Here is a 14396-nt window from a genome sequence, read left to right as displayed (position 1 = left end):
CTGCCCCGTGCAAACATACAGCAACTATGTAAGTCGCCGACTTGATCTGCCCAGGTACCGTGCACATGCGCATAAAACATTATGTGCATGCGCAGAAAGAAAACATCGCCCCCCCCCCCCCCCCCGTGCGGGGGAGCGTGTGAACTAGAATGACCCCCCCTAAGTCTATTACACATAGAGGGCAGTATTCAATGAGTATAATCGCGATGTGCAGTGAATCCTGCTTAGGATTCGCTGCTGTCGCCGTGTTCTGGAGGGCTGGAGCCTTCGCTGCCAGCCCTCGCTGTCCCAGTATTTAATGCCTCAGAGGCTCGCTGCCCCTGACGGCGAATGTTAACCCTTGCGGCGTCGCCGGGGAACGGCGGCAGGCAGCGAGATGAAAGTCTCCCTGCCTGCCCCAGAATGTATGTGGGGGGGAGGAGGGCTCCCCGGGACCCAGGCAGCAAAGGCTGCCCCCCGGGAGAGCTAGCAGGGGACCGGGTAGGGATCACGCATATGTAATGATCGGGAGCAGTGAATATATGAATATGTAATGAGCGGCTCTCGGCTCCTGGCCCCCTGCTGGCTGTTAAGTGTTTTTTTAGTCAACCAGAATTAAATATATAAGCACATGAATAAAAATAGCATGCCCCTTCACAGAATAAAATTCCTGATTTTTTGACACGCGGAGACTATCAGACAGCGAATTATCCGTTATTCACTGTTCACAGACGGCAAAAAGCGCACGTTGAATAGGGCGATTCACTTTCTGACACAAAAAAAAAAAATCACCTTCCAAAGTGAAAATAGCACAAATTTGCCAAGAAACATGGCGAATTGGCCTCATTGAATACTGCCCAGAGAATACCTGTTCATCTTATTTGGCTTTCAAAAGTGTGGCTAGCCCGCTACAAAACGGGCAGAACAGCTCTGCAAAGCTGCCACTTGGTCAACAATCAATACTTTTCTTTGGCTTCATGCCTTTGCTTTTTCTTCTTCTTTCTGGTGCAGAGTTCTCCTCTCTGCTCAGGAGCGCTCCATTCCTTGAATAACGACTTTGGAACATACCCAATGTGACTCCTGTGGAGCACTGTGGACCCAGCTGAGGAAAATTGGAGTTATGGTAGACTTACGGTGATTAACTCCTTTTCCTCGAGGTCCACAGTGTTTACAGGACGCCCACCTTGAACGCACCTGGCCTTTTGGGTTCACTTATTCTCACTTGTTCCGGTTTATGTGAGAATGTGTTCTTGAGTAATTTGGTCTTCCTTCTACACTCCAGCTCCTGCATTGGCCTTGATTACTAAATTGAGTTCAGGGGTCGGGGTGTTCTGGTTTCTGTGTTTTCCAACCCAAGCACAAGGGGCGTGTTACCATATTTCTTTAAGTATTAATATCTCTGTGTAAGAGTCAGAGCTTGGCCTGGGCCTAAACACTTGACTGGTGGAAGTAACAACGTTGATTTACTACAGACGCTGAGGTTATCCGTAAGGTGTCAGCGGTTCTCAGATTGGCGAATCTGGGGAATCGCAGCACCTGGAATCATAACACCCTCAATACTCCGGGAATCTCACCTGAGAGGAAATCCTTCCGGGCAGCCAGCACGCACTGCGCTCTATACTCCGGGAATCTCACCTGAGAGGAAATCCCTCCGGGCAGCCAGCACGCACTGCGCTCTATACTCCAGGAATCTCACCCGAGAGGAAATCCCTCCGGGCAGCCAGCACGCACTGCGCTCTATACTCCGGGAATCTCACCCGAGAGGAAATCCCTCCGGGCAGCCAGCACGCACTGCGCTCTATACTCCGGGAATCTCACCTGAGAGGAAACCCCTCCTGGCAGCCAGCACGCACTGCGCTCTATACTCCGGGAATCTGACCCAAGAGGAAATCCCTCCGGGCAGCCAGCACGCACTGCGCTCTATACTCCGGGAATCTCACCTGAGAGGAAATCCTTCCGGGCAGCCAGCACGCACTGCGCTCTATACTCCGGGAATCTCCCCTGAGAGGAAATCCTTCCGGGCAGTCAGCACGTACTGCGCTCTATACTCCGGGAATCTCACCCGAGAGGAAATCCTTCCGGGCAGCCAGCACGCACTGCGCTCTATACTCCGGGAATCTCACCTGAGAGGAAACCCTTCCGGGCAGCCAGCACGCACTGCGCTCTATACTCCGGGAATCTCCCCTGAGAGGAAATCCTTCCGGGCAGCCAGCACGCACTGCGCTCTATACTCCGGGAATCTCACCTGAGAGGAAATCCTTCCGGGCAGCCAGCACGCACTGCGCTCTATACTCCAGGAATCTCACCTGAGAGGAAACCCCTCCTGGCAGCCAGCACGCACTGCGCTCTATACTCCGGGAATATCACCTGAGGGGAAATCCTTCCGGGCAGCCAGCACGCACTGCGCTCTATACTCCGGGAATCTCACCTGAGAGGAAATCCCTCCGGGCAGCCAGCACGCACTGCGCTCTATACTCCAGGAATCTCACCTGAGAGGAAACCCCTCCTGGCAGCCAGCACGCACTGCGCTCTATACTCCGGGAATATCACCTGAGGGGAAATCCTTCCGGGCAGCCAGCACGCACTGCGCTCTATACTCCGGGAATCTCACCTGAGAGGAAATCCTTCCGGGCAGCCAGCACGTACTGCGCTCTATACTCCGGGAATCTCACCCGAGAGGAAATCCCTCCGGGCAGCCAGCACGCACTGTGCTCTATACTCCGGGAATCTCACCCGAGAGGAAACCCTTCCGGGCAGCCAGCACGCACTGCGCTCTATACTCCGGGAATCTCACCTGAGAGGAAATCCCTCCGGGCAGCCAGCACGCACTGCGCTCTATACTCCGGGAATCTCACCCGAGAGGAAATCCCTCCGGGCAGCCAGCACGCACTGCGCTCTATACTCCGGGAATCTCCCCTGAGAGGAAATCCTTCTGTGCAGCCAGCATGCACTGCGCTCTATACTCCGGGAATCTCACCCGAGAGGAAATCCCTCCGGGCAGCCAGCACGCACTGCGCTCTATACTCCAGGAATCTCACCCGAGAGGAAATCCCTCCGGGCAGCCAGCACGCACTGCGCTCTATACTCCGGGAATCTCCCCTGAGAGGAAATCCTTCCGGGCAGCCAGCACGCACTGCGCTCTATACTCCGGGAATCTCACCTGAGAGGAAATCCTTCTGTGCAGCCAGCACGCACTGCGCTCTATACTCCGGGAATCTCACCTGAGAGGAAATCCCTCCGGGCAGCCAGCACGCACTGCGCTCTATACTCCGGGAATCTCACCCGAGAGGAAATCCCTCCGGGCAGCCAGCACGCACTGCGCTCTATACTCCAGGAATCTCACCCGAGAGGAAATCCCTCCGGGCAGCCAGCACGCACTGCGCTCTATACTCCGGGAATCTCCCCTGAGAGGAAAACCTTCCAGGCAGCCAGCACGCACTGCGCTCTATACTCTCTGGACAGCACGCACTGCGCTCTATACTCTCTGGACAGCCAGCACGCACTGCGTTCTTTCCCCCGGGAATCTCACCTGAGCTGGAATCTTTCTGGACAGCCAGCAGGCACTGCGCTCTATACTCTTTGGACAGCCAGCACGCACTGCGCTCTACACTCCGGGAATCTCACCTGAGAAGGCATCTTTCCAGGCAGCCAGCATGCAGTGCGTAGCCAGGAAGTAGGAAAACTGGATCTTGTCCTTTTCAGAAACTTGGTCAATCAGTGGTGAGCGCAATACGAGTTGGTCTTCCTGCATGCTATAAAGCAATTATTGATAATTATAGACCTGCAATATCGGCCACAGAGAATATTCACTATGGGCAATACACAAGATGTGGGTGATCTGACTGAGAACTCGCCCTCCGCTAATTACCCTGAGTAACACTTACCTATAACAGACCTGCCCTCACTGGCCTATCACTAACCTGCCCCATATACCAGGGGTGGCCAAACCGGTCCTAAAGATTTACCAACAGTTCATGTGTCTCAGGCAGCCTGTGGATCTATAGTAGGAATGAATGTAGCATGTTTGAAAATGTGACAATTAGTAATGACTACAGCTAGGTGATCTGGGGAATGTGACAGTTGGTGAGGACTACAGCTGTGCACCAGTTAGGTGATCTGGGGAATGTGACAGTTGGTGATGATTACAGCTGTGCACCAGATAGGTAATTTGGAAAACGTGGATCGTTGGTAGACCTTGAGGACCAGTTTGGCCACCCCTGTTCTATACCGATCACTAGCTCCCATTCACTATTACAGGACTGTCATCAGGCTGCTCCCTCCTTATGGAATGCCCTTCCACGCACAATAAGGCTCTCCACTAGCCTCCAAACTTTCCTGCGTTCCCTGAAAACTCACCTCTTCTGGCAAGCCTATCATATTCAGGACCCCCACACAACATCCAGTAGCATTCTTATCTAATTGGATCCCATCAGGACTGTCCTGTTATCTGATGGGACTGCCATGCTATGGAATCCTATCCTTATGTATCCCTCTAATTATCCCTATAGACTGTAAGCCTGCGAGCAGGGCCCTCCTTCCTCTATATGAGATGGTTTCTGCATCCCATCAGTACTGTCCTGTAATCTGGTGGGACTGCCATAATCTGGAATCCTATCCTTATGTATCCCTCCTATTATCCCTATAGACTGTAAGCCTGTGAGCAGGACCCTCCTTCCTCTATATGAGATGGTTTCTGCATCCCATCAGGACTGTCCTGTAATCTGGTGGGACTGCCATGCTATGGAATCCTATCCTTATGTGTCCCTCCTATTATCCCTACAGACTGTAAGCCTGTGAGCAGGACCCTCCTGCCTCTATATGAGATGGTTTCTGCATCCCATCAGGACTGTCATGCTATGGAATCCTATCCTTATGTATCCCTCCTATTATCCCTATAGACTGTAAGCCTGTGAGCAGGACCCTCCTACCTCTATATGAGATGGTTTCTGCATCCCATTAGGACTGTCCTGTAATCTGGTGGGACTGCCATGCTATGGAATCCTATCCTTATGTATTCCTCCTATTATTCCTATAGATTGTAAACTTGCAAGCAGGGCCCTCCTTTCTCTATATTGGTCTGTTACTACCCAGCTTGTTTTATCACCGTTTCCTATTGTAAAGCGCAACGGAATAAGCTGCGCTATATAAGAAACGAATAAATAAACAATATAGACCTGCCGTTTGCCCTCCTCCCACTGGGCTAATAACCTGATACACACCCCCAATTAACCTGTCACTGCCCTGCCCATGCCCTCACTAGCCTAGCTCTTCCTTGCCCTCTGCCCTCAATGGCCCATTACTGACTACTGACATGCCCCCTCCCGGTCACTAGCCTATTACTGACCTGCCCACTACCCTCACTGACCTGATCACTCCTCCACACTAGCCTATCAGTGATGTGATCCCTTCTTTACAGTACCACCCTCTACTCACTAGCCAATCACTAACCAAACCTTCTCCAATAGTAATGAACCCCACACCCCTCCCTTGGGACATTGTCTGAGCTGCTAATCTGCTCCAAGCAAAGCTTCAGACACAGCAAGTGACAGTGGTGTCAGCTACCATGAGCTGGAAGATTATTATTGGGGAACTGCACTAAAGAGTCAGGGAGGATTTTACATTAATGGAATATATTAGGGGACATAACTGACTATGATTATTGAATTATTCTGGATTTACCATCACCTAACAGCTTTGACCCATTGGGTCCTGAGTTGTGTGTGTGATGCTCAGTGGTGCACCCCCGAGTTATGGCCCGTTGTATAAAGAAATAAAAGGAAGAAAAAAAGAAACTCGGGTGGGTTGCACTCTAAGTCCCCGATCTAGAGTTATCCTGTTAAGATTTATTCATTATTTATATATATTTTTATTATTATTTCTGCTTGTGCACAAATTAAATTATTTTCAGAACTGTGAAAGATTACATAAATAACCATATTGCTGTGTATATAATGTCAAGATTCCTGCGATTTTATAGAATAGATTTAGTCAGATACTGGTATAATTGATATACCTTGTTTGTTTGTTTGTTTGTCAGTCAATTATTAACAATATACCAAAAATGGATATACCAAAAAATGATGACCATCATTTAACCCCATCAAATATACACCATTGATGTTGTGGGTGGGTCACTTAATTGTAATAGAGATAAGGGTCTAATCATCGGTCAAAATATTTTCTTTTTTACCAAACAAACAAAGTATATACATCAATTTTATATACATATATACAATGGCCCGCCTCGGTCTCAAATCTCCCTATAGCTAATACTGCTCACTTTTGCCCTAATCCAGCTGAATGTTATTCAGAGTGTACAATAGTCACAGAATTGAATCAGCATGCAAAGAACAAGTGAAACATTGTAACCATTCAAGTTCTAGCACTCATTCAGATAGCAACATAATGTCAATTGTAAAGATTTTAAAAGATATTTCTGTCTGGATCTTATATTGGTAAGGAGCCCATTCACCTCTGCTCACGTGTCTCCTGTCGCTTCTGGTGGAATTCCGAGCAGAGCGGAGACAGACAACCGGTCACGTGATCGGCACTTCTTGTGACGTACGTTTCACAAGAGGCTTGTTCACACGGCAGCGTATACAGGCTGCCAGCTATGATTCTATATATAAGCAAGTAACCAATCTTAGTGCTGCATTGTTTGATTGGCATCTGCCTTGCCAATCAAATTCATCATTTCTGCACGCTATTATGTGCTTAGAATTAAGAGCATTACTTGTCAGCTGTTTCTTAGATCATATGTATAACTGAGGTTTTTAATAAGTTTTTTAATACAAAATCATGATTGGTTCCCTAAACCTAATTATTTGCTGGTTTGTAATCCCATATTTTATTCTTATTTTTGTTCTCCATTTTTAAAAAGGTATTTACGTTATTTAAAGGGATAGCAGCATGCAAAAAAAAAAAAACGTGAAAAAAGTTTTTTTATTTTATTAAAGATCAACTTATTGTGTTATATTATTTATTGTGCAGAAAAAAAATCTGTCACCAATGTTATATATTTTTCTCTAATTTCTTGATTACTATAGAGATTTTTGATTGTAATTTATTTTTAATTGTTATTCTTACACCTTTGTTATTTTATTTATTATTTTTATTAAAAAAATTCTCATGAGACTATTTATGTCCTAGTGTCGAGCTAAATTATAACAGCTACTAATTATCTCAATTGACCCCTACATATAGGACCTCTATCCAAGGAAAATAATGTGTACTAATGTGCAAAAAAACAGGTGATACAAAGAATTGTCTGTGTTTCTAATAATAATAAGGGAAGGTTGTGCATATTTTCTTTTTGTTCATTTATTACTACTCAATAAAAAATGAATGTGAACATGAGGGGCATTGGGGGCATTGTAACTTGCCTGGTGTGAAGTGACCAATAAGCTGCAAACAACTTAAGTGCTATTGTAGAATAGGATAACTAAAAATAACAGAAATTGTGTAATGGGGGTTCTAGAGATTCTTAGTAGTGTATTTCTTTCCTTGTGCATAATTGGTGAGTTCTGTGTCCATAATAATGCTTTTCTCATATGTAATGTTCACGTTCTGTGTTCATAATGTCGGAAATCGGAGGAACTGAACAGCCCGAGATTACGTTTGTTAGAGAGTAGATTATCAATCTAAATATCTCTCGTACATTCAGGAAGCTTGATGGAATATTGATGTAACTTTTCCTGTCAGGAAGATGCTGTAATTGATGTATTCATTCATACCCTGTGGATTCAATGCTCCTAATATGAATGTCCACTGACCTTTCTTTTTTCAGCAAGGCTTCAGTAAGATCACCTCCCCTGATTCCCAAGCTGACCTTCTCCAACCCACAGACTCTGAAACTTTTGAGGGAACTACAGGTTGAGTATCCCTTATCCGAAATGCTCGGGACCACGAGCATTCCGGATAAGGGAATATTCCGGTTTTTGGAATAATTTTTTTTTTAGTCATACTTACCTGCCCCTGGTGGGTCCCTGATGGTCCCTCGGTGTCCATGGAGTCCTCCGGCGTCCACAGCAGGCCACCAGCACCGTCTCCGGCGTCTCCAGCAGTCCCAGGAGTGCTTTGCGCAAGTTCCCAGGCGCGCCGGTGACGTCACCGGCGCGTGCGCGCAAAGCACTCCTGGGACCGCTGGAGACGCCGGAGAGGATGATGAAGGCCTGCCGTGGACGCCGGAGGACTTGGTAAGTATTAAAGAATGGTTAGGGGGGGGGAATTTTGAATTATTCCAAAAAACCACGTTTTTTTGGAATAATTCAGATACGGGATGCCCGGATACGGGATACCCGACCTGTATTAGGTTTGGTCACAAAATGTCTTGCGACTGATGTTAACTTCTTACAGTTCATCAAATCTGTTTCCCCATTATGAATGGGCACCACCTGTTCTAATATGCGCTGTTTAAGGGACGTGTTGTCATCCCGACATATCGTAGCCCACATCCACATGTTATACAATGTATGACGCCTTCTGTTTTGCAATAGATGTAGTTACGGAGTTGGATGGGTTTGCCGTACTTGTCCACAATGTTGTCAATTGTATGCATAAATTGGCAGGCCTTACATTGGCCGCATGGGTAGGTACCCATAATCTGCTTTTTTATTGATGTGGCTGTTCTTGTAAAAATGGCTTTTCACCAATTGATCTTTAAGGTTTTTTGCCCTATGCCAGCTCATCGATACTCTTGGACCCAATTTCTTCGCCAAGGTTGGATCCAAAAGAAGTACGGACCAATGTCTCTGTATGATCTCTTTAACAGTTTTCCACTCCTGGCAAAAATCTCCTACAAAGCGTATTGTATGGTCTGATCCTTTTCTTTTTGTTTGAAGATCAGAGTCTCACGATCTAATTTCATAGCGTTTTTCATCGCTTTCTTTGTGGATGTGGGGCTGTATCCTCTTTCTCGGAGGCGTGAGATAAGTTCTTGACTCTGGATCTTAAATTGTCGGTCATCAGAACCGTTTCTTCTGAGTCGTAAAAACTCCCCTTTTGGAATATTTTGCACCTTGGGTGGGAAGTGGGCACTCGTTTGATGTAATAGGGTATTTGTGGAGGTATCTTTTCTGTACAGTTGAGTTGCAAGATGGTTGTTCTCATCTTTGTATATTTTCAAGTCTAAAAAGGCCAGTTCTTCTTGGCCTATAGTATGAGTGAATCTCAGATTCCGGTTACTGATGTTCAGCTGTTTTATGAACTGGAGAAGAAGTGTCTGATTTCCTTCCCAAATGAAGAAAATGTTGTTGATGTATCTTAACCACATCGCGACATATGTATACTTCTCTTTTTCTTCATTGAGCACCACTTTTTACCCATTTGCCCATCAAGATATTTGTATACGTGGGGGCACATGCCGCCCCCATCGCTGTGCCCCGCACTTGCAAGTAGAAGCGATCATTAAATGTGAAGACATGATGATGTAGAATGAATCTCAGCAGCTTAATCAAAAACTGCTGAAACGGTTCTTGTCCTTCTGCATCCATAAAGTATGTCCCAGCTTCTATTCCGTGGTCATGTTTGATTGCGGTATATAGGGCCTCATGGGACTTGACGACCTTAGAAAATTATATTAAAAACAAAATCGTACCAAGGAGTCTACGACCAAAAGTCTTCCCTGCCTTTAGTTTGATAAGTGATAATTTGAAAACCAAATGGGAAAAAACTGATGCAAATACTAATCAAGCACGATAATCTAGTATTGGAGGAATGTGAAAAAAATCTGGAGGACCTCAGCAAAAAACTGGAACCATGGGAAAAGGACAACCAATAACAAAGATGTTTTGAGAAGAACAAAGAAGATCTCAAAAGTTACGAACAAACTATTATAGAACGGAAAAGGAATAAGTTTGCAAGGGACAAAAAGGATTTCTCATCTGGGAGACTCTTCAAATGGAATATAAGATCTAAAACCCAATTTTAAAAATGGAGCCCAAGACCAGTACTCTTCCTCTGAATTAGAGACCTCGGCGGATGATAGCAATGAGCCCAAGAGAGAATACCAGGGTGGAGATTCCCAAGAGGAGGACAGGGCTACAATCAGCATTTTTTAGGGGACACCCCCCCCCCCTTCCCCGAGAGGGAGGGGCAGAATAAAAGGAGGAAGAGGAATACGAGGTGGGGAAGAGGAAGATCCAAGAAATCAGCAGCAATGGGAAACATCACAACAACGGTACCCCATAAGGACTACCCGAATACCCCGATTCCAGTAAATACCATCCAGGCTGGATTACAGGCTAATTCAGCAGACATTGGGAATTCTGCTAAAGATATATCTCAAGTCCCGAATACTCAAAAACTACAAGTGATTAACCTATCCGAACATGTACTAAGTGAGATCCAAATGGACATATTGGGAAAGGGACTGTCCTTTTCTCCCACATAGAAATTCGAGAGATTCAAATGGGAGCGAGAGTTAAAGTTATTCTGCAGGAAATTGATGACAGATGAAAATGCTGAGCATTCATTGCTCGCACAGACAAGTGATTTAGAACAGGAAGCCATATTGGCACGGGAAGAATTACATACAGAATCATTATTTGGCTCACAAACTGGCACAACAAGTAGAAGCAGACCACAAGTAAAGTTAAAATCGACCTTCTTTCCTACGGAGAACATTAGTCCAGAAATTCAGATTTTCATGAAGTCTATAGCACAAGAATTTGACCGATTACACTGCAACAAACATCGGTACCTGAAAAGCTCTAACATTAATATACAAGAGAGAAGTTCAATTAAGGAGATACAGGATTGGCAGGACATTATTGTAAAACCCAGTGACAAGGGTGGCAACGTGGTCATCTGGTCAAAAGAAAAATATCTGAGAGGCATATCGCCAATTTAATGACGAGATGTGCTACAGGTACACCTTATTCAACCCAATAGAGAATTACAAAAATCAATATCATTGTATTCTCAATGAGGCAAAAGCAGAGGGGACTATCACAGCTAAAGAATACAGCTACCTGCAATGCAATAACCCGAAGATGCCCACTTACTGTATTGTATGTTGCCAAAAGTGCATAAGAAATTAGAAGATCCTCCGGGCAGGCAGATTGTGTCGGGAAAGGGTGGCCTGACGGAGAAGGCATGTACGTTTCTTGATATCCATTTGAGACATTTTGTGTTTAACTTGCCCTCCTTTGTACAAGATATTGCAGATGTATTGCGTAGAATCCATGATATCAGTCTGGACAATAATCAATATCTGGTGTTACTAGATGTAGAGGCCCTATATACCTCAATCAAACATAACCACGGAATAGAAGCTGGGACATACTTTATGGATGCAGAAGGACAAGAACCATTTCAGCAGTTGTTGATTAAGCTGCTGAGATTCATTCTACATCATAATGTCTTCACATTTAACGATCGCTTCTACTTCCAAGTGCGGGGCACAGTGATGGGGGCGGCACGTATGCAAATATCTTCCTAGGCAAATGGGAAAAAGAAGTGGTGTTCAATGAAGAAAATGAGACGTAAACATCATATGTCGCGATGTGGTTAAGATACAGACGACATTTTCTTCATTTGGGAAGGAAATCAGACACTTCTTCTCCAGTTCATAAAACAGCTGAACATCAGTAACCTGAATCTGAGATTCACTCATACTATAAGCCAAGAAGAACTGGCCTTTTTAGACTTGAAAATATACAAAGATGAGAACAACCATCTCGCAACTGTACAGAAAAGATACCGCCACAAATACCCTATTACATCAAACGAGTGCCCACTTCCCACCCACAGTGGAAAATATTCCAAAAGGGGAGTTTTTACGACTCAGAAGAAACTGTTCTGAAGACCGACAATTTAATATCCAGAGTCAAGAACTTATCTCACACCTCCGAGAAAGAGGATACAGCCACACATCCACAAAGAAAGCGATGAGAAACGTTATGAAATTAGATCGTGATACGCTGATCTTCAAACAAAAAGAAAAGGATCAGACAATACAATACGTTTCGTAGGAGATTTTTTCCAGGAGTGGAAAACTGTTAAAGAGATCATACAGAGACATTGGTCCGTACTTCTTTTGCATCCAACCTTGGCGAAGAAATTGGGTCCAAGAGTATCGATGAGCTGGCGTAGGGCAAAAAACCTTAAAGATCAATTGGTGAAAAGCCATTTTACAAGAAAAGCCACATCAAGCAGATTAAGGGTACCTACCCATGCGGCCAATGTAAGGCCTCCAAATTTATGCATACAATTGACAACATTGTGGACAAGTACGGCAAACCCATCCAACTCCGTAACTACATCAATTGCAAAACAGAAGGCGTCATACATTGTATAACATGTGGATGTGGGCTACGATATGTCGGGATGACAACGCGTCCCCTGAAAAAGCGCATATTAGAATAGGTGGTGCCCATTCATAATGGGGAAACAGATTTGATGAACTGTAAGAAGTTAATATCAGTCGCAAGACATTTTGTGACCAAACCCTCAAAAGTTTCAGAGTCTGTGGGTTGGAGAAGGTCAGCTTGGGAATCAGGGGAGGTGACCTTACTGAAGCCTTGCTGAAAAAAGAAAGGGCAGTGGACATTCATATAAGGAGCATTGAATCCACAGGGTATGAATGAAGAAATCAATTACAGCATCTTCATGACAGGAAAAGTTACATCAATATTCCATCAAGCTTCCTGAATGTACGAGAGATAATTAGATAGATTGATAATCTGCTCTCTAACAAACGTAATCTCGGGCTGTTCAGTTCCTCCGATCTCCGACAATATGAACATAGAACATGGCAACATGTACGGTCACCAAGACAATCGTCAAAATTCAAGATACAAGGCATTGTTACATATGAGAAAAGCATTATTATGGACACAGAACTCTCCAATTATGCACAAGGAAAGAAATACACTACAAAGAATCTCTAGAACCCCCATTACACAATTTCTGTTATTTTTAGTTATCCTATTCTACAATAGCACTTTGCAGCTTATTGGTCACTTCACACCAGGCAAGTTACAATGCCCCTCATGTTCACATTCATTTTTTATTGAGTAGTAATAAATGAACAAAAAATAAGAAAAAATTCACAACCTTCCCTTATTAATATTAGACAGACAGACGATTCTTTGTATCACCTGTTTTGTTTGCACATAAGTACACAAATTATTTTCCTTGGATAGAGGTCCTATATGTAGGGGTCAATTGAGATAATTAGTAGCTGTTATAATATGTTATACATATAAAAAAACAGATAAAAAAACACAAATAAAAACAATTAAAAATAAACTATTACAAACAAAAATCTCTATAGTAAATCAAGAAATTAGAGAAAAAAAAAAAATATATAACATTGGTGACAGTAGCCTGTTGGAATAAAAATTCCCGTGGTCAATAAGCCTTCAATCTCTATGTATTATTCCAAGATTTTTTCTGCACAATAAATAACACAATAAGTTGATCTTTAATAAAAAAACTTTTCACGTTTTTTTGAATGACGCTATCCCTTTAAATAACTTAAATACCTTTAAAAATGGATAACAAAAATAAAAATAAAAATAAAATATGGGATTACAAACCAGCAAATAATTATGTTTAAGGAACCAATCATGATTTTGGATTAAAAAAATTATTAAAAACCTCAGTTTTACATATGATCTAAGAAACAGCTGTTATGCTCTTAATTCTAAGCACATAATAGCGTGCTGAAATGATTAATTTGATTGGCAAGGCAAATGCCAATCAAACAATGCAGCACTAAGATTGGTTACACATATATATATATATTATATATATATATATATATATATATATATATATATATATATATATATATATATATATATATATATATATATATATATATATATATATATATATATATATAATCATAGCGGGCAGCCTGTATACGCTGCCGTGTGAACAAGCCTCCTGCGAAACGTACGTCACAAGAAGTGCCGATCACGTGGGCGCTCACGTGACCGGCTGTCTGTCTCCACTCTGCTCGGAACTCCACCAGAAGCAACAGGAGACACGTGCAATCAGCGTCCAGAACCGGTAACCGGACCCCCCTCTGAAGTCCGCGGTCAGCCTCAGTTCAGGCTGCCGCTGACTTCTGGTAGGGAAGTGGTCCGTTTTTTGTGTCCGCCCCCCTCCCTTTTGCTCTTTGCCCCAGGAGTGTCTTCCATATATCTTTAAAGTGGTACTGTGATTTGTTATTTATTACACGTATGGGGAGATCTGCTTAAAAGCTATTCGTCTACATGTGTTCTAATATAAATATGCAGAGGTGAATGGGCTACTTACCAATATAAGATCCAGACAGAAATGTCTTTTAAAATCTTTACAATTGACATTATGTTGCTATCAGAATGAGTGCTAGAACTTGAATGGTTACAATGTTTCACTTGTTCTTTGCATGCTGATACAATTCTGTGACTATTGTACACTCTGAA

General features: G+C 43.8%; 1 protein-coding gene across 7 annotated transcripts in view; it reads right to left on the bottom strand.

Annotated features, from left to right (window-relative positions):
* The window catches only part of LOC146062171 (nucleolar protein 56-like), a 75563-nt gene that overhangs the window by 29649 nt on the left and 31518 nt on the right, over positions 1 to 14396 (bottom strand). For all 7 annotated transcript variants that reach the window (XM_083174742.1, XM_083174559.1, XM_083174536.1 and 4 more), the window contains one exon: positions 3604 to 3731. In XM_083174742.1, the coding sequence (XP_083030868.1) occupies positions 3604 to 3731 (128 nt within the window). The remainder of the gene's footprint in view (positions 1 to 3603; positions 3732 to 14396) is intronic.

This window comes from Crinia signifera, chromosome 1, assembly GCF_055691185.1.
Source record: "Crinia signifera chromosome 1, ASM5569118v1, whole genome shotgun sequence".
NCBI lineage: Eukaryota > Metazoa > Chordata > Amphibia > Anura > Myobatrachidae > Crinia > Crinia signifera.
The sequence above is the reverse complement of the archived record's forward strand: the minus strand, read 5'-3'. Positions and strand labels throughout refer to the sequence as shown.